The sequence below is a fragment of the Phyllostomus discolor genome, chromosome 2, assembly GCF_004126475.2.
Source record: "Phyllostomus discolor isolate MPI-MPIP mPhyDis1 chromosome 2, mPhyDis1.pri.v3, whole genome shotgun sequence".
In the NCBI taxonomy this organism is placed as follows: domain Eukaryota; kingdom Metazoa; phylum Chordata; class Mammalia; order Chiroptera; family Phyllostomidae; genus Phyllostomus; species Phyllostomus discolor.
Genome location: NC_040904.2, coordinates 7,904,598 through 7,932,576, shown reverse-complemented (window position 1 = coordinate 7,932,576; position 27,979 = coordinate 7,904,598). Strand labels below are relative to the sequence as shown.

Sequence of the window (27,979 nt, the reverse complement as noted above, 5' to 3'; positions counted from 1 at the left end):
CCAGACACAATAATTTTTACATCAGAATTCAAGTTCTATAAAAAGCTAGCCACAAGGATGTTTTTTTAAAAAATCTCTTGCAAAACCACTGTAAGAAGGAAGCAGTTAAAAAGCATCTGACATTTTCCAAAAGTCTTCATGTAAGAATTCATAAAACATGTTTTCTAATAGCATGAAAAAAATCTCTTTCCAGACAAATGTATATGTTTCCTTTCAGTAAAAAAAAAAAAAAAAAAAGTATAATTCAACCTTTTTCCCTTTTTGCCTTGGCTGTCCAGAGGCTCAGAACAGGTTTAGTGCCTCGCCCTAGTCCTTCAACTCAGCCCTTGGTCCTCCTCCAACGGAGCCCTGAGCTGCCTTTTATAAACGGGGGTACCCTGCGTACACAGGCTCCCCTACTGCGAACCCCAGTGGGTCCCCCACAAAGCAGGTGGAGATGAATCACTGGAGGCTTATGAGAACAGTGCGCCCAGCCCTCCCTGCCCTGCCGTACGAGGACAGGGTTGGGGACCGCTGTGTACGTTCACACTGCTCCCTGGTAACTCTCCCAGGACGCGGAGGCGGAATGTGTTTGAAGAAGACACGGCCGACCTTTCCAGACTTCTGCCCTCCAGAACTGTGAGGGAACACAGACAACTCTGCTGTTTGATTCTTTTTCATAATAATAAATTTGATCATTTTCTTTTCCTTTTCTTTTTACCTTTTTTCTGCCATTTTACACCACCAGTGGTGTGGCGCTTTGAAACAGCAGCCACGGGATACAGATCCACCTCCCCCCCCAACACACACACCCCTGTCTCCTTTCTCTAGTTTCCAAGGCAGCCGTGGGCTGGACAGCAACTTAGAAAGTCCTTCGTGTTGGGGCAAAATCAGCCAGCTTCCGACATACGAAGGCTAATCCCTCTTTTGTAGGACAGAGCTGGAGACCTGTTAAACTGGAAAGAGTCCTTCTGCCCCTTACACTTGAACTTGGATTTTAATCCTGTTAGCCGGGAAACCCTGCTCTCGTGGCCCTTTTAGCTTTTTCACGACCTTCTTAAAATGTGATCCTAGGAAACAACGCCCAATTCTGGACTCTCTGTGATCCGAGGATGGACAGTGCTGCCAGGTGGCCCTCCCCATCCTTCCCTTGGGAACTTGACCTTTGCCTCGGTGAAGCGCATGGGGGTCCCTGCATCCGGCCGTGGGTCGGGGCTTCGTTTCTTCTGGGAGGCCCTGTCCTGCCTCTGGCAAAGCAGCGAGGGACCTGCTGGGGACGCTGCCTTTCCCAGGATATCCGTGTCGGGCTGTTCCTCTTTTCCCCTGGGCCTGTCCCCCTGACCCTGACCCCTGACCCTTGTAAAGGCAGAAATACAGAGGGTTTGAGCCAAGGGTCTGAGCGTTCCGCTGAGGATGGGGAGTCTTGGCTCCGGTGGGCTCGGGAGGCCACTTCCTGCCAGCCCGGCTGCCTCTCGAGCCGGCGGCCCTGCCCTGGCCAAGTGCAAGTTCAGGAAACCTTTCTTTCCGGGGCCGAGTGGCCGCTCGGCCCAGCCAAGGAAGGGGACCGTGTCCAAGGGAGTTAGGGTGACCCTGAAGATAGTTCCACTCTGTCCTAAAAGCAGAACGTGTTCCTGGAATGTTCCGTGCCAACAGGGCAATATTTCTTCTGGTTTCTGTTTTGGGCAAGAATCTCGCTGCCCCGTGTGTCATTCACCGAATGACTAATTTCACAAGAAAAGCATGTGAAATTTGTGCTGGATTTTCCACGGGCTTGTGCCTCTAAACCATTCCAGCAGATTGCTCATTTGTATGAGCTTCTAAATTTAAAACATGTGCCGCTTCCCTTAGCAATATGCGATTGGAATTCACTCCTAAGTCTCTGAGCTGGCAATGTGGGGTTCGCCTCTTCTGCCCTCCGAGGGGTGAAGTCGGGGGAGGTGGGGGGGCAGCTTCCCCTGCCTGTGCTCACCTGCAGAACGGCCCTTTATCTGGAAGGAACCTCCCGACTCAGCATCTGAGCAGTGTATTTTCAACAGCTGTATCTTCTATCCTCCCCGAGCGACCGGATTCCGCCCCCAGGGGCACCATGCAGGCATTCCAAGGATGGTCTGGCAGGGGGTCTGGGCAAAGCCTTGTGGGCACAGTGCTACACAGACCCTCAAAGTTGTGAGCTGCACAGCGGAGTGTCTTGTTGCTGGAGGTGGGCTGGTAGATGCTGCCACCCGACTCTCCCTTCTCCTTCACTAATATCAAATATGTGTCGAGTGTCTACTATTCACCAAGTATAGGGACTCTCTGGCGGGGACCCGGAGACCTGCCCTGTGGAGCTCTGTCCTGGGTGAGGCAGAGCATTCCAGCAGATGAAGGCTGACCCCAAGCCCCTCCAGGTCTTCGAAGGGTGCTGGGAGCCAGCTCCTCCCCAGCATTGCCTGCAGCCTCCCTCCCCAAAAGCAGAGCAAGAAGGGCTGGTAAGGGCCTTGCACTGAGAATCCTGCTGAGTTCTGGATCACCAAAGCAGAAAGTCCACAGCTCCAGACCTCTGGTCCGCCCCTGACCCTTCTCACGGATGGGGGAGCAGAGGGCACCACGCCGTGACGAGGGGCAGCCCCCCGGGGGACGCGCTGTGGGGCAGTTGCCTGGTGGGGTCGTTCTAAGGGTTAAATAGATGACAGTGCACAAGGGCTTATTACAGAGCCCGGTGACTTAAGTGCTAAGCCGCTCTTGGCCATAGTGTTATGAACAAAGGGAGGGTCCTCACGATTACGTCCCTTTAAAGGGGATACAGGACACGCACATTAAAATAAGTGACTCAAACGTGATTATAACAATACTCTCCATAACCACTTCATGATGTTCGGGAAAGTTCTAGTTTTTGTAGCAAAATATTGTCAGCCACCTTAATGCCCCCCATGAGGCAAATAGCTAAGACGTTATATCACTGCTACACAACATCGCTATTACTCAACCATCGAAAATTAGCATTATGAAGACCAGGCTGTTTCTTGGAAGCCCTTACATGACATCATGGTGAGTGAGGAGCATACAGACTGCATGCAGAGTAGGATTAAACAGGGTAGACACCCTGGAAGGGAACGGGGGGGGGGGGGGGGGGAATAAAACAATTGGCCAGCATGCTGAGCCTGGTGCGACTTATCTTTCCACTGTCGTTAGAATGGTGCTAAAGTGATAAAGCAGCAGTGACCGGAGACACTTCCAGTGGCCAGATTGATGAGGCGGTGTCTGCTCTAGGTGCCGGAGTCCCACCCGGCAGCCTCCTCTCCCACCAACCCCCTGCCTGGGGTCTGTGCCCGGGTGTCCTCAGGAAGCCTGGTGTTTGTCTAGCAGACACTCCCGCCCCCACCAGCCACCCGTCCCAGGACCCTGCCTCCCTGCTCCCTGCCGTGCCCCAAGTCACTTGGCTTGGGAGCAGCTGCTCCGTGTCACAGCAAGCCCCTTGCACAGGGAACGTCTATGGTACGTCAGACCCAGGCCCCTTCGCTGTCTTCACTCCCCCATCACCAATGTCTGAGCCTTTTCCTGCCCAGCCTCGCCTCAGCAGGGCCTGCAACCATTAAGCAGTCCTTCTGATGCTCCTGACAACTTCTGCTACATCTCACTGGCTAAGGCAAGTCACATGACCATCCTACCTGCAAAGGAGGTAGGGAAATGTAGTCTTTTCAACGGACATGTTTCCACACAAAATTCAATGTAAGTTCTGTAACTAAGGAAGGAAAGAGTCGATTTGGGGTCTGCCCAAATGACCCCTCTACTCTATTCTCTTTTTTTAAAGATTTTATTTATTTATTTTTAGAGAGAGGGGAAGGGAAGGAGAAAGAGAAGGAAAAAGGAACATTGATGTGTGAAAGAAACATTCACTGGTTGCCTTCCACATGGGCCCCTGCAACCCAGGCATGTGCCCTGACTGGGAATCGAACTGGTGACCTTCTGTGTTGTGGAATGATGCCCAACCAGCTGAACCACACCTGTCAGAACACAGTCTATTCTTCACCCAGCATAGTAGGAACAGTACCTGGTTCATAGTAGGCACTCATTAAAATATGTCCCGTAAGTGACTGAATGAATGAATGCACACTAACCCGATGCTCCCCGCCCACCCACGCTAGCTGGAAGATTCCATCCAAGCATCTTCTGCTCACCACCCCAGCTGCGCCTGCAGCCTTGCTCCCCTGCAGACAGCTCTGCAGTCCGTGAGCACTGAGCTTCCCCTGACCACATGCTGGCCACTGGAGCAGCTGCAGGTGACTGTCACCCCCCAGCTGGGGAAGTCCTGGGGTTAGGGGAGGGGTCCAAGAGCAGCTTCCCGAAAGAGAGAAGGCTTGACCGGGCCCCAGAGCTCCAGGAATCAGCCAGGGTCTCTCCCGACAGCACCTAAGCCTGCTTTGGCATCACTCCTGTTTCCAAAGACCCTCCTGGGAGTCAGTCTCTCCTCCAGACTCTGCTTGACCTCGGCGCCTCCTCTCTGTACACAGACTCCTGAGGCTGTCTCTCCTGCTGGTCTTCCCCCTCCCTTGCCTCTGTGCAAGACCCTCCTCCCATACTGACTTCTAAAGAGTGGGGTTCTGCAGCCACAGGCCCCACTGCCGTCCCCCAGCCATGCCCACAGTGAAATGCCACCCGGATGCCGATGAGCTCAGACTGCAGCCCGGCCCCCCTTGGAACCCCAGCCCCCAATATCCAGCTCAGCCAGCATCCTGGCCTCCCCATGCAATGCCATCCCTTGTTGACTTAAAGTGTTATTGTCGAAAATCAAAATAACAACCCTAGTCTTCCCCCAACTCGTTCATGAATCACCATCTACTCCAGTGCTCGGCGGAGACTTCTGCACATTGACTCATTCCCCTCCTCCTCTTTTGCACTGATTAACCGGTCATCTCAGGTCATGCCGTGAGCACCTCACACCCATCATGCCTAACACGCATCAATCAGCATGTTCTCTACTGAGTTTCCTGAGCACGGTGATGGTGATCTCTTCACACGGGTCTCTACCGCCAGCATCTCACCCAGCGGGCGGCGCATCAACAAACAATGGTTCCATCAAAGAACAAAGGCGAGAGGAGCCTGGTGTGCGATTAAGAACCATCTACAGAGCCGGGTGATGAATCTCTGCCCAGGAGCCAGCCCTTCCCTCCTTGCGAGCAGAGAGGGCCTCTGTGGCCTGTGGACGGCCCAGCCTGAACAGGCTGCTCGTGCCGCCTTACCTTCTTCGCACGTGCAGTTGGGCTCCTGGGGAGACGAGGCCGGCGACTCGGGGCGGCGGGCACACTGGTGTGAGCCCTCCAGGTTCAAACACAGTTCCCTCTCGGAGCAGGCGTTGAGTTCCTCGTGGAAACACTCATCCACGTCTGTGGAAGAGAGCGGCTGAGTTGTAACCCGCGGGTCATTCTCAGTAGCCTCCAAGGGCGTGTCCTATGAGCCGAGGAAGTGGGCCGGCAGCAGCCCCCAGGTGCCTCTGGAAGTCCGGTCTCAGAGAGCCTGCGGGCCCCCTGGCCGCCTCCTGGCCTACCACTCAGGGCCCACGTCTCCGGGCCCACGGCCCAGGGCCCACATCTCCCAGCCCACGGCCCAGGGCCCATGCCTCCAGGCCAATGTCTCCCAGCCCAAAGCTCAGGGCCCATGCCTCCCAGCCCACGTCTCCTGGCCCACAGCTCAGGGCCCACAGCTCAGGGCCCACATCTTCCAGCCCACGGCCCAGAGCCCATGCCTCCAGGCCAATGTCTCCCAGCCCACAGCTCAGGGCCCATGCCTCCCAGCCCACGTCTCCTGGCCCACAGCTCAGGGCCCACAGCTCAGGGCCCACATCTTCCAGCCCACGGCCCAGAGCCCATGCCTCCAGGCCAATGTCTCCCAGCCCACAGCTCAGGGCCCATGCCTCCCAGCCCACGTCTCCTGGCCCACAGCTCAGGGCCCACAGCTCAGGGCCCACATCTTCCAGCCCACGGCCCAGGGCCCATGCCTCCAGGCCCATGCCTCCCAGCCCACGTCTCCTGGCCCACAGTTCAGGGCCCCCATCTCCAGGCCCACAGCGCGCTCGCCTGCAGCCGTCACATGCACTTGGGTGGCTGCTGTTGCCTGAGCCAGTCGCTCTGGGGCCGCAGTGAGTCTGACGGGTCAGGAAATGAGGGAGTCCGGACACCCTCCCTGAGGACTAATCTGGTGGATGGGCACCTTTCCAGGCCGAGAAGGAGAGCAGGGCAGCCCCAACATTCAGAAGTGGCCTGTCACTCACAGTGGGGCCTTGTCACTCTCCTAGCAATAGGAACAGTCTCACAGAACTCACAAGGTGGTGCCCGGACCGGGGTCACGTGAGACAGAGCCACGCCACTGCACGGTTCACGGAAGCCGGACAGAAAAAGGCCCCTGAGTCACCCACAAGGTATCACCACCGCCTTGGGCAAGATGAGTGACTCAGTTTTATACTCGTTAGAGCTTATCTCCAGGTGAGCTTGCCTCTCTCCGTAAATAAATGTACTGAGATACCCAGTCGGAGACCCCCCCACTCTCTAATAGCATCCAATCTAGAGCAAAGCCCTGGGCCAGAGCTCCCCAGCCCCCAAACTACCCAGCCAAAGCCCACGTTCTCTCTCCAACTGCCCACACCCTGGGCTCCTCCCGTCACCCGGCAGCTGAGCACTGGAGACAGAGGCCACGTGGCCCACAGCCCAACGTATTTCTCATAATTTAAATATTTTTTTTATTTTTTAAGTTTAGAGAGTGAGAAGGAGAGAAAGAAACATCGATTTCTTGTTGCACTTATTTATGCATTCACTGATTGCTTCTTGTACGTGCCCTGACCAGGGATCGAACCCACAACCTTGGGGTAGTGGGGCAATGCTCTAACCAACTGAACTATGTGGCCAGAGCCCACAGCCCAAAGTATTTACTGTCTGACACTTTTGAGAAAAAGTGTCATTGACCCCTGCCATAGAGAAGAAAGACAGGGAGGGGGGAGAGGGAGAAGGAAGACAGGAAGGCAGGAGGAAGGAGGAAGAAAAAAGAAAAGAAAAGAAAAGGGAGAGGAGGGGAGAGGAGGAAAGGGGAGGGGGACCAGGTAATTTCTTCCAGAAACAAGGCCGCATCTGTGTGCTTTACCAAATTCATCTATGCACAGATTCTGCGACAAAGCCTTCTAGGTACCAGCATGTCCTCGGTGAGGGTGGGAAAGGGGCAAGAGGAAAATGTAGGATCCGAGAGCTGAAGACAGAAATTCGTGTGTTGCTCTGGGGCCTTGTCGCCCAGCGCCCACTGGGACGGAAGGAGAAACCCCGGCATGGAGGGTGTGGAGGAGGCTTGGGGTGTAAACTTGGGGATCAAACTTGGTTTGGGCTGGAAGGGGCTAAGACGGGTCAGCCACCCCACACCTGCCGGATCGTTTTCCCACTCCCACCCCCCCACACACAAGGAGGGGACCACGGGAAAGCACCACCTTGCACCTGGATGTGGATCACTTCATAGACACGCTTCACGATGCCGTCCAGCACGGCGGACACGTTGGCCACAGGCACCGGCCGCGGCAGGCCCAGCAGCAGCCTGGACACTGTGGTCGAAGTGTCCCCACAGGCCGAGTGCAGGTGGTGGACAGCAGCAGCCATCGGCTGCAGGGCACTGGTGACCTGTGAAGCCAGAAGGAGAGCATCACCCGGGGAAAGCGCCCCATCAGACAGATGGGGAGACTGAGGCCCGGCTGGGTGAGTTCGTGGCTCACGCGCCAGTCTGGTCCGCAGCCGGGAACCTCCGCGATAGTGTACTTCTGTCATCACCGCAGTAGAAGTCCTGCAAACCGGCGTATAGTATAGATACTTCTGCAGCGCCGGTTGCCATGAGCTGAAGAGTGTCCACCCCCCCACCCCCAAACCCTTATGTTGAAGTCCTACCCCCAGGACATTGTCACGGGTCCTTATTTGGGAAGAGGGTTGTCGCAGATGTGATTAAAGATGAAGTCATCCGGAGGGGCCTGTGCCCAGTCGGATTGGTGTTCTCACACAAAGAAGAGACTTGGACACAGAGACAGACACCAACAGAAGGAAGTGCGGTGGGGACACAGGGAGAAGGCAGCCACCTACAAGCCAAGGAGAGGGGCCTGGAAGGGGCCCCTCCCTCACAGCCTCAGGAGGAGCAGCCCTGCCCACACCTCGCTCTCAGGCTTCCAGCCCGCGGCCCTGCGGGAGTGCACGGCTGTTGTGTATGGCCCCCGGGCTGCAGCCCTCTGGAAGAGGCCACCCCCGGAAGAACACACCCATCAGCCCCCGGGCCCCTCAGTCCCCGCCCGCCCCGACGGCGCCTAACAGAGAATTCGATCAGAAACTGGAGACCTGGACATCAAGCCGTGGTCTCATGCTGCACGTCTGATTGTTTGTAGCTTCAGTGGTCCCTCGTCTCATTTCATACGAATCCTTTTTGCTCCAGCCTGCTCTCACCTCTTTAAGTTCTTCCCGTGTGCTGTTTAAACCTCACAGCCACTGTCTCCGGTAGGACTGTAACTGCTTCTAGTTCAGGGACGTGGTATCTGAGGCACAGAGAGGCTAAGGAACTTGCCCAAGGCCACACAGCTGATGAGTGGCAGCACTGGGATTTGAACCCAGGCAGTCTGGCTCCTGAGCTCTCACTGACCAAGGGGGCCATCTTCCTCTGCCCCCAACAAGCTCAGACGAGATAAAATCACCTCCAGCTGGGGCAGTTAGGGAGGCTTCCGGGGGACAGTGACCTTTTGGAATACCTCTCAAGCCGCTTTACTGGACAGCCCAGAGCGAGGTGAGTGGGTATGCCACTTGTTCTGCGGGGAAGGGCCCCAGCCACGTGGTGTACGAGGCCCAGTATGGAAGGAAAATGGGGGGCCCATTCAAAGAGTATGAAGCATTTCAAGAGGCAACGGTGGAACATAAAGTGTGGGGCCCTTGTAAGCCTGGGGCGACTCCACGGGACCCTCGCCCACGAAGCGGCCCTGCGGGCAGACCACCACCCTGGGGAGACCCCCATACGGTGAGGACACCCTGGCTGGAAGGCTCTGAAGCGTCAGAAGGGGTGAGCTGTGTCTACAGCGGGGCTCTCCAGCGGGAACAGGGGCCCTGTGGCCACATCCAGAGACAGTCCTGGTTGTCACCCCTAGGCATGTCTCCGGGGTCTTATGCAAAGAGGCCAGTGAAATGCTGTGAAATCCTGTGACGACAGGCAGCCCCACGACTAAGAGCCACCCTGCCCCAAATGTCCACAGTGCCGGCGGAAGGCCCCCACACCCCAGGGCTTTCCAGGACGGGGGGCGGGGGGTCTGCATGAGGCCAGGGAGGGCACGGCTCTGGGTCCAGGCCATGTACGCTGGGGCACCCTTGGTTTAAGCAACAGGCTGTTAAAAGATGAGGGTCCCATGGCCTGTACCGTGACGGGGTGGGGCTCACAGCGCCGTGTGTGTCGGACTCCAAGCTGCACACTGGTGTGCATGCATTTTCTTTGCGTGTAAATGATACCTCTTTGGAGCTTTGACAACGAGAAATCACATTTGCTTCAGAGTTAGGCATTCTAAGGTCAGTGGGGTTCCCGCCGTGTCCCTACCCCCGCTTCCCCTGCCCCCTGCACCAGCAGGGTGGCCTGTGGCCCACTCTCCCCTCACCTACCATAGAGTGCAGAAGCCGCATGTGGTTCAGGAGCCCGGGGTCCACCTGCTGGAGCTCCCGGAAGTCCATTTTCACCAGGACGGTCACGTTGTACCAGGAACTGGTCACAGTCCTCTCTGCAGCTGCAAGAGGGCAGACGAGCTACAGGCCTGGGACCCGGTGGCGCCACCAGAGGCCCTGAGGTGAGAAGGCGGACAGGCAGCCTGGGAGACAGGAGGCTGGCCCTTCTGCATTTATTCTGCTACGTGAGAGGGGCTGCCGCCTGGCTGGTGTGAGGCACTCCCCCCACTTCCCGTCCCACACTTCTGTCACATAATAATATATGTAATCCTATACATGAGGGGGACCCAAAAAACTGGAATTATCTTCTGGAGGGCAGGCCCCTTGTACTACAGGCTTCCCCCACCAGGTGAGTGTTCTAGGAACCCATCTGCAGCAGTGCGCCAGCTGGCGCTGTTGTGAGAGGCTGCGTTTGGCTGCAGTGAATTTTTTTTTGAAGACTCTTTCAACACATTTGCCCATTTCATGACGGGTGACTGACAAGTGCCCCTGCCCACACCATGCTGAGTGTTCAGCAGTTTTTGACCCGAAACGGCATGAGCCCTGGGCCCTACCCTCCCAATTCACCCAATCTCGCCTCAAGTGACGTTTTTTTTCCCCTATGAAACAAAGTCCTCAAAGGGAAACGTTTTGCCAATGTGGAAGACGTGACACACAAAAATGGCAGAAGCACTAAAAGGCATCAAAATCAACAAGTTCAAAAACTGTTTTGAGCAGTGGAAAAAACGTCTCAGTAGGTGTATTGCATCAAATGGAGAGCACTTGGAAGGCAACTGAAGTTTTAACCCGTAAGAATAAACACACAGCTTTTTATAAATAAATCCCGGTTTGGGGGGGTTCCCCCTCATATACTATATATTACTGTAGATAACACATACTAGATAGTGTCGTATGTCATATAGATCTTTTAGAATACGTATGCTGTGATGTTTATAGTAAAATAGCATAATTAATATATGTGATATGTAATACTTCACATTATTTATAATAATACTAGAATATATTATAATATCTGTATGTTTTTTTTCCCCTAGCTCTGAACCTTGACCAACCAGTTCTCCTGCAGGCAGCCACGGTCAAGACCAGAGCCTTCCAGGCCCGCCAACCAGACGCTACAAGCAGGATTCCAGAACCCTGTCGTGTTGCATGAGCGGCTGCACACCCTCCCACTACGACACAGGTCAGCTTCCAACGGGGGCCGCCCGGAGCTCTAGGGCTCCCCAGGTGACTTGGGAAGGTTGGGACGCTGCTCTGCTAGGAACGTGTCCCCGCTCAGGGCACCTGTGAACACCCCTCTCCCCCCGACACGTCAGTGGCCAGATTTCTGCAGAGACGTTGCATTGAGCGGGGTGCACTCTGCCTGCGTGGGACCCCAGCCCACAGGGGCTGCCTCACTGGACACCTCCTTCACTGCAGGTCTCAGTCTTACCCTGGGGTGCGGGAGCCACGCAGCGGCGGCCCCACGACAAGGGGCAGCATTTCTGAAGTCCCGGGCAGTCGGCGTCCAGGACACAGGGCGAGGTGGCCTCTTCCTGCCCCACCTTCGGGCAAGCCCCGGGTCTTGATGCAAACTCCTCAGACCGATTCAGGGCTGGGGGGAAGTTGTGAGCAGTTAACGACGCTGGCAGTAAACACCTGGGTGAGCTGCTCGGGCACCCGATCTGGGTGCCTCCCGAGGCTGACTCCCCCTGCGGTTCTTGGGGGCACACGGTGCGGCCGCTCACGGGCCACGCCCAGGCCTGGGCAGCACCGTTCGATGTCTAATGTCCTGGAGAAATTGCCACTCAGGGACTGGCTTTGGGGACCTAAAAAATGGGTGAGCGGCGCAGCCTGCTGAGCCACAGGGACAGAAGTGCCAGCATCCCCGTGGGGCCACCAAGCAAGGATCCAAAGGTCTTTGCTTCCTCCCCTCTTGTAGAACCAACGGCCTCAAGGCTAAGGAGACACAGGGTAAAAGTGAGGCAGCTCCTGGGACAGAAAACTGACCTTAGAAGAAAAGCGAAGTCCGGACAGAGTGTCCGGGTGGACCGACAGCAGTGCACCAATGTCAGTTCCTCAGCAGGGACACGTGCACCGTGGTGACACGAGACACTAACACCAGGGGACACTGTTGAAGGGTGTGCAGCAACTCCCTCTACATCTCCTGTCTGTCCAGTTCAGTTTAGAATCTAAACAATTCTAAACCAAAAGGCTTATTTAAATGAAAGGGAAGTGCGGGCCACCAAGAAAAGCCAGCTTCCACAAATGGCTGTCAGTCACCACAGACGTGTTTTGAAGTTCAAGTTTGTCTTGATCTGACTACTGCTGGGAACCCCCGTCTTCCCACAGGGCTGCCACTCACCGAGAGCCCAAGAGAACAGTCAACAGTTCTGACTCAGTGGGAAGTCAGAAACGTGCTTCTCCTTCCTCTGCCTCAACACGAACAGTGAGACGGGACCACCAGTGCCTGGCAGCCCAAGGTCAGGCCCCGTCCCAGGGGACCACCCACCAGCGAGCTCCAAGAGCAGCCACACAGAGGCCTCCTGGGCTCAGGAAAGTGGTCCTCCTGGAATATCATCCCCACTCCTGCCTCCTTCCCTAGCGTCCTCCTTCCCCAGCATCCTCCTTCCCCAAAGGGGCCCTGGTCTCAGCCCCCAGGGGGATGGGGATCTGGGTAGCATCCGGGCACAGTGGGGCGCTTCTGCCATGGTAACCAGCCCGTGGTGAGGACGGGCTCAGTGGAAACCAGGGGTCACCGCAGCGGGTGAGCATTGGCTAGGATGCTCTGTGAGTTCCACCCCCAGGGACTCCTCCTGAGAAAGTGACCGAGCTTGTGCACGGTGGTGTTTGTACCACAGGATGCTCACCGCAGCGTTCTGTTGAACAATGAAAACTTGGAGCTGACTAGATGCTACACGCAGGAGATTGCTTCATGCCGACACAACCACATGAGGTAATGCCATGTGGCCGCTAAATCCTGCAGCAGGACAATATTTACTGACATGAAACATGGTCTGGATACACAGCCAAATGGTAAAAAGCATGCTACAGAAAAACCCTGAACGGGACGACCACACTTTTGTGAGACGTCTGCCCCAAATGGAGCAGAAAATGGTCACAACACCCACGCTTGTGTGTGGGGGGGGTCATGTTCCCATGTTCACATCCAGTTTCCAGATTTTCTGCATGGCTCGTATATGTTTTTGTAACGATAGTACAGAGATACATCTAAAGGAAATCATGTATGAGTTACCACGTTCCAAATGCCAGACTCTCAGAAAGTGAAAGTCATTCGAATGAAGGGCACGTTCTCATAACGCCCTTCCCTTTTTAGTTACTCGGCTGCCGAGTGGGAGGGGAAGGAGGAGCTAGTCTGAGGCCTCGCCGCTGCCTAGAGGTAGGACCCGAGAGCTGAGAGCACCAAGACACAAGTCACCCCATGCCTGGAGGCACCCCAAGGCCCTCCTGGCCTCCCCCAATTCCTAGGCTGTGCCCGTAGCTACCACAACCAGGGGGTGGCCTTTGCCCCATTCTGTGCAAACCACCCAGTGGGTCAGGGGTCTCTTGCAGAGACTTCTCTCTGCAGGTTCCCAAGCGCCAGCCTGAAACCAGGCTCCTCTGGAGCAGCTCTGATCGGACAGCCGAGCCCCGCAGACGGAGCCGCGCCAGCGCGGGGAGGGTTGTGCAGCCAATGAGCGAGGTGTAAACGTGTTCACCACAGGCAGCTCCAGCTGCCGACGCACCGGCCCTGAGCGTGGGGGCGGGAAGAGGTGCTCAGCATGACCCCCGCCTGTGTCCCCACTCTCCCTACTCCAGCCACTGCCCTGGTGCAGCTCCCCAGAGCTGCCCTGCCCAAGGGACTCTCTCACTAGAATGTTCCAGCCCTCCCCTCACCCGGTGAGTTCCTAATGAAAGGTGCCAACACTTTAGAAGTGGGATCAATGTCCCACAAGAGGCATTTCTTGGAGGCTGGTCTGTTGACGGGAAGGAGGAGGAGCAGCAGGTGGCAGGGAAGGGACACCAGCCCTCCCGGCCTTCCCTCCTCTGGGACTTCACTTGTTTAGCTGGGCAGCCCGGCAGCCCTTATAGGAAGGTCACCCTTAGTGGGTGAGGCTGGTGGGGCTCAGCCAATCTTGGTCCTCCTCCGGGCTGCTGGGCCTGTGACATCACCAGCCCTAGCCACGGCCAGCAGGTCTTCACCCGCGTGGCCTTCACAGGTGAGGACAAATGGAGCGGGGCCACACCTGCCTTCTTTCACTGGATTCTGAGGCTCCAGACCAAGGTGCCTTGGTCTGTACAACAATGGGACCCCCGCACCCTCCGGGAAGAGAGGTGCCCCCAGCGCAGGGGCAGCAGCTGAGCTGGCCGCCCCTTCGTGCATGTGCGTGTGGCCCTTGAAGACAGAGAAAGCAGGAGGGGCTGCTACAACACAGGAAGGGACTCCTTGCGCCCCCACCTGGCAGCCCCTCCGGAGGCCAGCCCTTCCCGTCAAGCACCCCGTTAGAGAGCCAGTGGCATGTGCAACGGGCACCAAGCCGTGGCCCCGGGCTCAGCTGGCCCTGTCTGGTTTCATGGGTGGTGGCGGTGTTCATGCTAATGGCATCATTTCAATAGGCGACCCTGAGTCGACCGACAGGACAGCTCTGTGCTGGGCCCTCCGAACGGGGTCTCTGGGGACCGTCAGGCGTCCCTGTCTGCTGTGAGTCCGCTCTGTTTCCAGGCTTTCTGCACGGCTCGTGTGTCCCTCTTTGTAATTATAGTAAAAAATGATGCATTGTTCAGCAACATAAAGTAGGAGTTACCATTGCATTCCCAAAGCTGAATTTTTTAAAAATCGAGAAAGTCATGTACAGTAAAAAACACGACCACATATGTCCTCATGATGCTCTTCCCATTTGGGGTCATCGGCTGCTGCAGTGTGTGGGGGACCCGAGGGCAGGCTCGGGGTGACTCAGCGTGTGGAGCCCACGCAGCCCTCCTCGGGGCCCACGGGGCACAGGCTACATCCTGTCGCCCCCCCCCGCCACCCCCTGTTCGGGAGGAGGTCGGCACCCCTGGTGGGCGGTGTCCACGCCAGGGCCTCAGGCCACGCCTGGGCGGGATCCCCCTCCTGGACTCCTGAGCTGGGGCTTTCTGCCCTCTGGACGCAGAGCCCTCACAGCTCAGGGCGACCCCCGCAGACAGCCCCTGCAGCCACACCCTGCCCACTTCCCCTCCAGTACCGAGTGGGGACAGGGGGACCTTCTGACTGCTCAGAAACCCTGTTTTGAGATCTGGCGTTGACTCAGATGTCACAGTCACCACTACCCACACACGCTCACGTAGGCACCCTTTCCCTGGAAGAGGTCTTCTGGAAAGTTCCCTCCACATCGAGAGGCTGAGCCCTGAACCCACACAGGGCACGGCCTCGGGCACTGCCCCGCACAGCCACACCAGTCACCCTGGCAACCGCCTCCAGCATCCTCCGAAGCACACGGAGGAAATGAGAGGACTCGGGGGCCTCTGGGCAGTTAGAGGGGACTGAGGGGACCCCTTCCAGCTCTTTCACGTGTTGGAGTTCAGATAAAGAAAGCATCCACTGCAAGCTTTTTTAAAGAAAAGGGGGACCCCCAACATAGAGGGGACTGCAACATTGGTTCTCCAACTCAGCTCCGGGTCAGTGGTTTGGGAGCTTTAAAAGCCCCCCCACGGCCTGGCTATGCTCCAGGTGAGGTCCATTACGACACCTGAGGGCAGGACCCAGGCATCAGCGTTCTTAAAGCTGCCAGGAGATCCCATGGAGGGTTAGCAGCAGGGCAGTGGGAGGAGGAGAGAGGGAAAAGGTACGGAAAAAAAGTAGCATAGACGGTAGGGAGAAAATAGACAGGGGGAGGGTAAGAATAGGACGGGAGATGTAGAAGCTAAAGAACTTACGACACGTGGACATGAACTAAAGGGGGGAATGTGGGTGGGAGGGGGTGTGCAGGGTAGAGGGGAGTGAAGGGGAGGAATGGGACAACTGTAATAGTGTAATCAATAAACTGCATTTTAAAAAGCTGCCCGGGGCCCTTCTGTGTGCAGCCAGGTGTCCAGCTGGGGCCCTCCGGGTCAGCAGCATCGGACCACCTGGGAACGTGTACTTCAGCCCTGACCCACGGGTCTGAGGTCTAGGGGCGGGGTCAGTGATCTGTGCTTGGACAAGCCCCCCAGGTGATGCTGGTGCTCAAGATTAAGAACTGTGTTGCAGAAGGATCTGGGAAGTTCAGAGCTAATGCGTGTGAACGGTGACTTTCCTGACGCTCAGCAGGCCTCCCAGGGAGAAGGAAATAGGGGGTGGCCCACAGTCCCCGCCCCCCACGCCACGCCCCCTGCAGCCCTGGACTCACGCAGGACACAGTAGAGGCCCAGCTGCTCGAAGCCCTCGCAGCAGTCGGTCACGTTCCGGGGCTCGGGCGCGTCCACGGCCAGGTACCGGGTCCTGTAGACCGTCTTGGGGCACCGCCTCCACGGGATCCATCCGCCGCAGGGGGCGTAGGTCAGGTGGGACACTCGGACGGTCTCGACTTTCTGGACGCTTTGGGTCACGCTGTAGTTGCACAGCTGGTAGCTCAGCAAGGACAGGCCTTTCTCTAGGAGGGAGAAAGAGGATCAACGAACCAAAAACAGAACCAGCGCCAGGGTCCAATGGCTGCGAAGGCTGGGTTCTCTTCGCTTCTGCGGAAGCGAGGGAACCAAGCCCCCCGCACTCGGGCGGACCCTCGGAATCTGCCCACCAGCCTGCTGAGAGGTCAGCGCAGCAACGTAAACTCGAAGGGAAAAGCGTCAACAGAGACTCTCCTGCCGAGAAACACTCCGGTACAGAACGTGGGGCTCCACCAGGCGGAGCCACTCTGCCCGCAGCCCCAGGGGTACACAGAAGGGAGACGCGGAGGAGTCAGACTTCTGGGGCTCCGATCCCCATTTTCCGCTGCGAGCTCCATGATTCTGCAGCCGGAGGGCACAGCTCTTAATCTCCATGGGGCCCAGCTTGTCACATGGGAAATGCACCAATGACAATTCCCACGATGACTGTGTACTGGAGGCCTACTGTGTCCCAGGCGCTGGTGGCAGTGGCAGCCTTTTGTGGGGTGAATGGAAGATAAACAAACAGAAATCGCAGGCAAACAGGAGGGGTTGTAGATGAAGGGCAGTCCAACCGTTAAGGTCGCCATGGACAGAGACGGTAGAGGATGGCACTGTAGGTTCCTGTGACACCCACCACCACCACCAGCCCTGCGTCTCTTTGTCAGGGACCCTGTGTCCCTGGGGCACCGCATCTGCCCAGGGAGCTTCTGTTGTCTCACATGGCAAGGACTGTTACGGGCTGAATTGTGCCCTCTGCCCACCCCAAATTCATGTGTCAAAGTCCTCACTCCCAGCACCTTAGCGTGTGACCTTATTTATAAACAGGAATTTCACAGATGGAATCAGCTAAGATGCGCTTCTACTGGAGTGGGGCGACCCCTCTCCAACAGGACAGGTGTCCTCATAAGAGGAGAAAGTTGGGCACAGGGATAGGGATGCACTCGGGGGAAAGGTCATGCAAAGATGAAGGCGGAGTTCGAGGTGATACTCCCACAAGCCGAGGAACCCTGAGACTGGCAGCAAACCAGCAGGAGCTGGGGGAGAGGACGGGACAGAGTCTCACAGCCATCAGGAGGAACCAGTCCTGCCGACACCTTGACCTCAGACTGCTGGCCTCCAGGACTTGAAGGGGTTAAATCTATACTGTGTGAGCACCCAGCTTGCCGTACTTGTCCAGGCGGGCCCAGGGGACTCACGCAGCCAGCGTGGGGCGCTCTGTGCAGGACGAAGGAGTGCACGGCCTGAGTACACTTCACACCTTCAGAGTCTCGTCCTCTGAGCTCCCAGCCTTAGGAGACTGTCCAGGCTATGAGTGGGCGCTCGGTTTCACAGTGCACACCCCGCAGACAGAAGCTGGGTTTCTGGGGGGGGGTGGGAATCTCGGGTTCGGCAGCAGAAACCATCCTCACCCCCGGCACCAGGCAGCACCCCAAAGAGCCCCTTGTTTGGCCTCGCAGCAGCCCCGAAGTGTGGGGAAAGTGAGGCTCGGGGTGGGGGTGGGGGCTAGTGATCCCCAGGAAGAAAAATGGACTGAGCCGGCCCTCAAGCCCGGGCTGATAAGAGAGCCTGCAGCCTTACTCTGGGCTGAACAGAGAGCGGAACCACCCCTCCCCAGAGCAAGCCCACCCCGCAGGCACGCATACCACGTGGCTGCCTCCCCGTCACCACCATGCGTGTCCGGGCCTCTGGGAATGGAGACACCTGCTGCCGGTCGGCACCAAAGGGTGGGTGACAGCAAGCTTTGGGAAGGGAGGGGAGACCCCTTGCTGTGTGGGTGGGGCAGGAGAAATCAGCCTGTGAGACCAGAGTTACTTGGCCCGGAGCGTACAGGTGAGCTGGATGAGGGGCTAGGGACAGTGGCCCCCGTGGAAGTGGTCAGTAACGGAATGAGCGACTAATAAGACAAAGCACAAGGACATCCCGAGTGGGGAACTTGACCAAGTGGGCCTAGATTTTGTTTTCTGTCTTAACCTAGGTCGAGACGCCAACCACTAATGAGGGTTACATGACTCCGTCTCTAGAGAGTCACCGGTCCCCATCTGATCAAGGTCCCAGCAGAGCGTTAGCGCACACCCCGCACACGGCGCCTGTGAAACGGCACCTGGGAGCAGCTTGTTTTGTTTTCCACGTTCTCCCGGAGGCCACAGGGTTCTCTCCAAGCCTCGCTTCCTGGCAGAGCCCCCAGTAGAACCCTGTGAGCAGACCCTGCCCTTGGAGAGCCGTCAGCGTGGGAGTCGGGGGTCGTGCGCTCTCGGCTCAGCAGTGGGACATCCTCACACTCCAGAGAGAGCCGGGGCCCCGGGGTCAGGAGACCCAGGTTCACACCAGCTTCGCCAACACCAGCTGTGTGATTCCGAGCCTGTTTCACACCCTCCCAGCGCCCCGGTCTCATCACTTGTACATACTCGCTACGCCCTGGGTCGCAGGGTGAGCTGAAACAATGCCTGAAAAGGCAATACCCAGCCCATAGGACCAAAGAGGTGTGCAACCCCCAAGCATCCCTGAGCGTCTGTCCCCCAGGTCCCTCCGGGCACAACGAGGGCTCACAAAGTACCTCCTGAGCGCTCTCCTGCAGCTTCATGACATACCCGTCCGTTCTGCGGCTGAGCTGTGCGGCTTACACATTACCCGTTCCAAAGGAAAAATCATGTAAAAACCATCCCAATTACACCAAGATCCCACTTAAGAGCAAAAAAACTTGAAGCTGGAACAACACTGAAGCTGATTATAGACACACATGGATCTGTTTGAGTTCCCGACCGAATGAGACAGATTTCAGGGGGAAAATGGTTTAAAAGTTTTCCTATCGCAGTTCTGGGGATTCAGAAACCCAATGTTTTGTTTTGTTTTTTAGCAGCTGACCACGAGCCTCGCAAAGACCTTGGACAGGTGCCCTCGCTCAGCCCCTCACTATCCCCCCACCCCCACCTCAGGCCACTTTCGTCCTCATTTACAAATGAGCACTCGGGGGCTGGCAGAGACCAAGTGCAGGGGCAGCTGGACGGAGAGCCGCCCCGTCCGGGTGGCCCTGGTGGAAACTCTGCCCCACAGCCAGCTATGTGGCCTTGGGCCACTTCCTGACCACCCGGGCCTCCGTCTCCCACTCTCTAAGTTGAGAACACCAAGTTTCAGAGACCTCGGTTCTGTGTCAGCTCGGCCTGGCCTGTGGACCTGCATCACCCACACATCCCCGCCGCAGAAATGTGGCTCCGGGTCCCCCAAGACCCGTAGCCTCAGACTCTGCCCTGTAGCCCTGCAGATACCCAGGTGACTCACAGGCGCACACACCACCTCTTTTGTGGATCCAAGGAAGTTTGGTGAGGAGGAGCCGATGCCACCTCTCCTCATCTCTGCCTGCCCAGCTCTCCGTAAGGCTGCTCTCCTTACCCACTGAGGCTCCCTCCCAGCGAGCCCCTCCTCCGGCATCACCCACGCAGAGCCTGGACCCCTCACCTGTGAAGCCGCTGGCCTGGCTAGAGCCCACAGTGCTGAGCAGAGGCAGCAGGGCCAACCCCAGGGTCCTGAGCATGGCTGGGCAGTCACGGCGGCTCTGGGCCTCTCCTGAGCAGCAGCACAAAGGGGCCTGGCCCGCCTGGGCCAGAGAAAGGACCCTTCTGTTCCCTGTGCCACCAACCGTGGCAATGGCTTCACAGGGTGTGCTCTCGGGGAGCGGTCCCTTATGCCTGCTCGTTAATGCCTGCCACCGCCACAGCCGTGTCCCCGGGGGGTCGCCTGCATGTCACAGCCCATTCTCACTCCAGGCAGATGGCATCTCTGAGGAAAGGTGAGTACCCAACCGCCAGACCGCATCTCTGGGCCTCATCTCGTTGTTACGCAGAAAACACATTTCAGACCCGAATCTGACTCCCTCCATCCCGTCCAAAGTATTCTCTGAACCTTATCGTTGTGAACTGGCAGGAGAAAACAGCGTCAAATCAAAGTGGTCCATCAGATTCAGAAAAAGCATCCTTCCCAAGAGTGGACAGGACAGATCAAAAGCCGTAAAAAAATGTCCCGCAACCTTAACCCAGAGCAGGCAGGCTGCTGAGGCTCTGCCTGGGGGCGGGGGAGCTGCACTGCCAGAGATGCGCATCGAGGTCAGGATTCGGCACGGAAACCCAGCGAACCCACCGTCGCCGAAGGACGGGGCAGCACGTTGCTGCCGAGCAGCTGTCCATGACGTGCCACTGACGAGAACAGGCTCACCCAGAGACTTCCAGCCGCAGGAAAACACAGCGTCACGATGCAAGTCAATGCAGACCTCACACAGGCCTGTCCCCAGAAAGACCGCGACTCTGTGTGGCCGGGCAGTGATGGGCTCGATCCCGAAAGGCCTCGGGAATGAAGACCAGCACCGGGAGGGGTGACCGAATGACGGCCAATCTCTGCTTTACTGCAATGGCCGTCATGGTGTCTTTTGTGGAGTGGGCTTTAAAATTTTGTGTGAGGAGCTGCCAGGGCCTGCTGTCTTCCCACCCCCCCATTGGGTTGTCCTTCGGGGCTCTGGACGGAAAACTGAGGCACGACGTTTAACGTTAAGGGAACGTCTCATTAATTCTGCTGAGAAAACTTCCAAACAGGGCAACAAAGACCCGTGCTGGCTGTTGGCTCAGAAGCCTGAGTCCCTGGTGTCAGAAATACTAAACAGCTCCTCCCGCAGGGAGCCCCCAGCCCGGCGCCTGCATCCACGTTGCCATGTCTTTCATCCCCAGCAGATTAGCCTCTGCGATGATTAACGGCTACAATTGCACAGTTGGTTAATGGCTAAATGGCACCTGCTAGGACAAGATGACCAAAACCAGCCAGAGCTGGAAATCAATAACTGTGCAGTTCAGGGGCTCAGCAGGAGTCTTCCAGAAGATGGCCCCCTTTATGGAGATCCAGGAAAGCAGGCTCGACTCACCGAGTGTGCTAGAATGGAGGTTAAAAAAATGTTTCAGCCCTGGCTGGCGTAGCTCAGTGGATTGAGCGTGGGCTGCGAACCGAAGCATCGCAGGTTCGATTCCCAGTCAGGGCATGATCCCCAGCAACTGCACATTGATGTTTCTCTCTCTCTCTCTTTTTCCCTCCCTTCCTTCTCTAAAAAAAAATAAAAATAAATAAATCTTTTTTTAAAAAGTTTCAGTAAGGATGTAGTTCAAAGCTATAATATAATATTCAAGAAAACAAAATTTAGCACTAGCACAAAATATAACTTAGGTAACTCTGAATGTTTAAAAATGTGAGCTGAGTCTGTATTATGATATCCTATTACATCGCCTCTTAGAGCTTTTCGCTTCTATCACGTATGACCGTTTCTATAAACTATGAAGATGACATCAAGGGTAATAATACATTTTAAACTGGAAATCGGTGCTGTGCCCCACTTTCCCTCCTCTTCAGGGCCACCCCGTGAAGGAGGGCTCTTGTCCCCATTGCACAGAAAAAGAAGCCGAGGGCCCGAGAGGCCACACAGCCAGGGAGCGGGAGATTCAGCACCGAGCCGGAGTCCTGCATCCTCCACCCCACTCCCGGTCTGGTCACAGGGCCAGCCAGGAGCACAGCCAGCCCCAGCCCCCGGGCGGGGAGCAACGCCAAGACATCTAGCCAGCCGGGCACTTCATGCTAATTTGGAATGATCCCTAAAATGTCATCACACATATTTTCTCTTTATATTATAACCCATATGACAAAAAAACCCCAAAAGGCCTCCCAGTTGGCAGTCTGGTTCTGGCGGGGTCCTCGCTCAGCCTCCCCTGCGCGCAGGCGTGGAAAGGACGTGTGAGCGAGTTTGCTCCGCAGTGAGGTCTCCTCCTCCAGCTGCCCCGGAGGCGCCTTTGTGTGCGCGACGGCTGCGGTAGGGATTTTCCACGTCTGCCCTTTTCATGGAAACACCCTGAAGAGAAAATGACCGTGCGCTGCAGCCCAGCGGGGAGAGGGGCGTCCCTCCAGGGCGTCCTGTCTACCACCTCCAGGGTGTGCCCGGCCACAGGGGCACCCAGCGGAGATCCCCGGTTCGCTCCGTGTCCAAGGCTGGAAACTAGGGACCGCCACCATGGTGCAGTGCTAGATTCAAGGATACATGCGCACTCACACTCACGCACACACACACAGACACACTTAAACTCATACTCATGTAGAAATACATACAGGCTCATCACACACGCATGCGTACTTGCACTCATGCGTGCGCATTCTCACACCTTCAGTTTCACATATACACACGTGCATCCACACTCTCTCACACTGATATGTGTGTAGATGTGCAGACATGCACACACACTCGCACACTTACACTTTCATGTGTAGGTGTGTACATGCAGACACACATGCTGCACGTGCAGGCAGGCACATACATACACACATGCTCACGTGTGCATGTGCAGATGCACACTCCCCGGCATGCTCACATGTGTGCACAAGCACATAGGATGCGCATGCTCCCTGTCCCTGGAACCAGTGTCCCTGTGGCCGTGAACCGAACTGTGCTTTCTGCCTCCAGTGCCGGTCCCCGAGCTGAGCTCTGCCTGCTCTCCCCACCTGTGGACAGAGGGGGCCTTCCTCACCTCAGCTTCTGAGTTCTGTGGCCCTATGGACAGAGAGTCAACAGATTCCACTCTAACATCTCGTTGGTCATTACCCCCTGAGCCAAGATGCACAATGCACATGCCCCCAGTGCTCTCCCGGGGTGTGGTGACAGTGCTCTGGGGGACAGATGTGCATGGACATTGTGGGGCTCACGACAGCTATCTAGGGGAGACATGGCACATGTGACACTGCTCGTTGCTTACAGCCTCCTTCCTGGAAACCTGTGCAACACCCAGCCCTGGCAACCACCGTCTGCCGGGCGGAGCTGGCTGGGCGGGGCCGTGTGCTCACCTGCTTCGCCTGACCTCTGGTTGGAGGAGATGAGCACAAGAAGAGGCATGAGTGGCAGAAACACACGTTCAGGGCCTGTCCTGAGGGCGTGGCAGCCCACAGTGGGACCACCACCAGGTGTCTTGGCTTTGGGGGCATGTGGGAACGGGAGGGGGGCGGTTCTGGGCAGGGATAGCGTGAGGTCTGGTGCCCGCTCCGTTTCTCACCAACAGATGGTGATGATGCTGCAGATGGGCTGGGGAGGTGCCTTGACCTCAAAGGGGCCGCCCGGGCTCAGTGACTTCCAGGGAACACTGGCCATGATGGGTGTCGCGACAAAGAACCTCAGAGGAGCTTCACAAAGTGTAAAAACGCTGGATTTGGGTGACACTGTAAGTAGTCTTGTCCCCCTTCCCACGCAATCCAGGCTGCCCTCTGTACCTCAAACAGTGCCTCCTGGGGTGCAGCAAGGACCACCCCAGGCGGCATCACGGGGAGGGGGCTTACCAGAAATGCACAGACCTTCCCAGAGCAACCCCAAGGCTCTCTGCACCTCAGTTCCCCCATCTGCAGAATGGGCACAGTTGTGTCTTCTAACGTACCGGCGTGCTAACGCCCCCAGCTTTGTGAGCGCCCCATAACACAACGTGTGCACCAGCCTTCCGCAACTACAGAGCACCTTCGAGGTGTGCACCTCCGAGGGTCAGTAACTGTAGGAACGGTGTTCTTGGGGAGATGTAACATCACACTCTGCCCCCCACTCAGAAGACCTCTCACAGGGGTGCAAGAGAAAGGAGGTACTTTTATCCCTGAATTAGCATGAGAGTCAGACCCGAAGGCCATGGGCTCTGCGGGCCATCTGCCAGGAGGTGACAGAGGCAGACAGAAGTCTCACCTTTTCTATAGCTGAGCAGACATGGCCCCTCACACCCGGGTTCTCCAGATAAATGATAACCAGTCCCTACGTAGGAGGACCTGCCAGCACCATTGGGTACACATGCTCACTCTAAGTTCACTCTGGAAATGGGGGTGACCCTCTGCTAGCTCAGTGGCTTTATCGAGAGGACAAATACACTTGTCACCTCTTTAGGAGGGAGGTCATTTTGCAAATTAAAGCAAGGGGCCACCCAAGCTAGGCTCCTGCCCTCCCACAGACACCGGAGGGTGGGGCCCATCGCCCTTGATTTTTGCATCCAGAAGAGACGCTCCCTGCCTGGAGAAAGACAATAAAATGCCCCTGAGTCTTCCAAAGGGTTTGTATACATTCAAAGGGAGAAGCAAGTTCTTGGGTTACAAGCCTTCTAAAGTACAAATGTGCTGCAAGAGAAAGGAGGGAGGGGATGTCTTTCCCCTTATTTTCCGCAGGGAGCAAGCGACCTCTTGTTTTCCCTGTGTATTTGTCCTCGAGGAGGGAAGGGCAGGGCGCAGGCTGCCAGGGCTTAGGACCACGCCCCCCACCAGTCCGGGCTGGATGCCTCGCCAGACCCCTTCCACTCAGCTTCCGAGCGTGAGGGAGGAGTTTTTGAGTCTTTTAATAACAGCACACATACCGTGATCGGGAATGACACTGCTCCTACTGAATAGCTTGAAAATGTAGAATTAATGGGTCTTATAGAAACTAATGCAAGTGCAGAAACAAAAATGCATCCAAACATGGGTCCTAGAACGTGGCAGTGGATGCAGGCTGAGCTGAGACAGGGTGGCCAGGGCTCCAGACGGGGCTCCGGCCACTCTGTGTGAGCTGGGGACGCCCCCAGCTCTGGGACCTCAGCTCTTGAGTCCGCACGGTGGGAGGATGACCGGCTGTGTGAGTCCCCATCCTCACCAGCACATCCTAATGGCATCGTTTCCCTCAGGACAGGTAGAAACAGCGTTTCTAGAACCATCCAGACTGTCCGATAATGGATTCCGCTGCATGGATTTAAAATAATGAAACAAAAGCAACATCGCCTGAATGCAATCACAGTAACAGCGAGAGCGAGGCAGGCCTTCCTTCCAGAACCATCTTCCACAGTGTCTGAGAGGTCAGACCCCTGGCCTTTTCCGTTCACAGCCCAGCCCACGTTCTCTGCCGGCCGCCCTAGGAAATCCTTGCTCGTGGTCTAATGCATCTATAAAGTCTTCATCACCCCACCAGAAAAAGGGTGCCCTTTCCCGCTCTCGCCAGAGCACTGTTTTTGTCCTGAGGCCTTTCTTTACCGTGGCTAGAGAGTCCCAGGGTTCAGCTCACCAGCCTTGGCAGAACCCAGGGGGAAAACTGCCAGGGCATCCAGACCTGGGGTGTCCAGGACCCCAGCCCAGACTCCACCCTCTCTGCCTCCACGGGGCAGCTGTCCACACTGCGTTTCTCTTCATGCTTCACAGGAGGAAAGGAGGCTTGCCCTGAAGAAGATGAGTGTGTATGCTTTGGGCTAAATGTTTGGTGTCCCCTCAAAGTTCACAGGTTAGGGCCCTGCTCCCCCCACCCCTCACACACACACAGTGCGATTATACGAGGGGTAAGGAAGTTCCTGAGGTTAAAGGAGGTCATAAGCTTGGAGCCCTGACCTGATAGGACTGGTGCTCTTATAAGAGGAGACACTAGAGCCCCCTCCTCTCTCTCTCTTGCCCTCTCCCCTCCCCTGGGCACTCAGAAAGAAGGAGGAGGCCCTACGGAGGATGAGAAGAACCCTCACCGGAAGCTGACCATGCTAGCACCATGATCTTGGACTTCCTGCCTCCAGAACTGGGAGGGACACATTTCTGTCGTTTAGGTCACACAGTAGGTGGCATTGTGTCATGGTGGCCCCAGCTGACCAGGACAGTGTAATTGGAGCTGGTGGCGGTAAGCACCCCGCACTATCAGTCTTGCTGGTTTTCGCAGACAAGGTCAGAGGTGAGCTCAGGGCCTCCTGGGTGAAGGAGAAAGCTCTAGAGATCAAAGCCAGAGCCGGCCCCGCCAGACGCCTGGGCAGGGCTTCGCCCTGCAGACGAGTAGAACTAAATGGGGGCACGAGAAGGGGCTGCCTGGGCCCTGAGGACCCAGGTGGGTCTGTGTCACACCCACGGAGCTCTTCCTGCAAGCAGTGATCAAGGGCCCGCGTCCCAGGATGACACGGGATGGCACAGGAAGCTGCTGGGGACGTGCGTGGGGTCCAAGCCCAGGAGAAAGCCCCGTCACCGCCTCTCGTTCGGGCAGAAGCATGCCTTCTCGGGTGGGCACGTCCAGCCCCGGTGGTTTTAACTTCTGAAAAGGCTCAGACCTGGGGCAGGAAACAGGAAGTGAGGTGGAGGAGGGGTGGTGGGGGCGGGAGAACACAGAGAAGTCGCAGCTGAGGAAGGAGAATCAAAACAGAGAAGAAAGGAGAGGAAGAGAGAAAAATCATCAGCACAAACCACATTTTTTTTTTTTGATGTCTGGACTTTTCCTTTCCAAGCTGTTTGCAGGGTTGGCTCTCAGCCGGCTCATCCGTCCGTTCCGCACGCGCTCCCACGGGCCTTCCGGGGCCTGGGCAGATGTCCCTTAGTTGGGGTGAGGTCGCTCTGGCCCCGAGTCCCATACGCCTCGACTCCTTATTAAGAGGGAAGTCTGGGTACAGATGCACAGGGAGCGCAGGCCGTGTGAGGGGGAGACAGAGCCTGCAGAGCTAACAGCTGCCGGCCAAGGGCTGCCAAGGGGTGCTGGCCACCCCGGAAGGGACAGTGGCCCTGCCGACACCTGGATCTCAGACGTCTGGCCTCCAGCCTGTGAGAGAACACACTCCTGTTGTTCCGAGCCCCCCAGAGCTCGGTACTTGGCCAGAGCACCCCGAGGAGTCTGACGGTGCAGGGGAGGAGGCTGGCGTTACCCCTCATCGCACAGCCGACGGTGGCGTGACGACAGGGCCCGAGGATGGAGCTGAGACCTGCAGGCGGAAGGCACTGGGCCCGGAGCTCGGTTCCTCGACGAACTGGTGGCAGGGAGGGACCCCGAGGCTCAGAGAGGGGGCCACGTGTGGCCCTGCCCCATCACATCCCTCCGTCCCTCCAGCCACAGCTCAGGCTGGCATCTGAGGGCCAAGTCTCCCCTGAAACAGGCATCGGGGCAGAGCGCCAGTGAGGGTGGGCTGGGCCACTTTCTGCCCCTGACCCCTCAGGCAGGTGTGACGGGGCCTCCATGTCACTCGGGGCCGGGGCCGCAGAGGTCGACTTCAATCGCAGCAGGAGCTATTTGGGTCAGATAGTAAGGGCTGTTAAGGGCCGGAATGCCTTATCTAGCGCGCCGTGACGAGGAGAAGCTGGCAGTGGGTGAACCTGCTGGGGGCAGGTGGGGCTCCCCACCCGCACCCCATCCAGCCTCTGTGTCTGAGATCACAGCCTCAGAGCAAGGTACCTTTCACGGGTGGGTGGCTTCAGCGGAGACTGAACAGGCTTTCAGCTCCCGAAACTCCTGGCCCTAGAAGGGTAATGCTAGGGGCCATTGTAGATGGGGCAGACCCTGAGCAGACCAGCACCACCAGAACACAAATGGAGACCAAGCTGAGTGGAGGAGCTGTGTCCAGGGTCCAAACCAGCCTGAGGTAGAAGGCCAAGGTCAGGTATCACCACTGGGCTTGGCCTGAGAGGCTAATCCTTAGGAAGGACATGAGGGCCACCCAGTCAGAACTGGACTGACAGGGAAATGAACACTGGTCCAATCAGCACCAGCTCAAATACTACTTTACTCCCATCCCTCCCTGCCGTCACCAGTCCCATCCCTCTGCCCTTGACCTCTCTGGCCCCTTTATCTTTTATACCCACTGGAGCATAGGCTCCTCTTCCCTGATAGACACAGGCCAACCCAACAGGAGGAATGGTGGCTGAGTCACCCCTTCTGCTACCCAGCCCAGTGTCTGGCATACAGTAGATGCTCAATAAGTGCTTGCTGACTGAATGGC

General features: G+C 56.9%; 1 protein-coding gene across 4 annotated transcripts in view; it reads right to left on the bottom strand.

Moving 5' to 3' along the window:
* The window catches only part of UMODL1 (uromodulin like 1), a 55,287-nt gene extending 34,957 nt beyond the window's left edge, over positions 1 to 20,330 (bottom strand). For 2 of the 4 annotated variants that reach the window (XM_036017460.1, XM_036017462.1), the window contains exons 1-6: positions 19,701 to 20,330; positions 16,010 to 16,252; positions 11,095 to 11,256; positions 9,606 to 9,727; positions 7,424 to 7,610; positions 5,204 to 5,342 (exon numbers count right to left, since the gene is read on the bottom strand). In XM_036017460.1, coding sequence (XP_035873353.1) covers positions 5,204 to 5,342; positions 7,424 to 7,610; positions 9,606 to 9,727; positions 11,095 to 11,256; positions 16,010 to 16,252; positions 19,701 to 19,776 — 929 coding nt within the window. In that variant the 5' untranslated portion in view covers positions 19,777 to 20,330. The remainder of the gene's footprint in view (positions 1 to 5,203; positions 5,343 to 7,423; positions 7,611 to 9,605; positions 9,728 to 11,094; positions 11,257 to 16,009; positions 16,253 to 19,700) is intronic. The other 2 variants (XM_036017459.1, XM_036017463.1) reach the window with 2 other exon arrangements.
* Between the last annotated feature and the right edge of the window lie 7,649 nt (positions 20,331 to 27,979).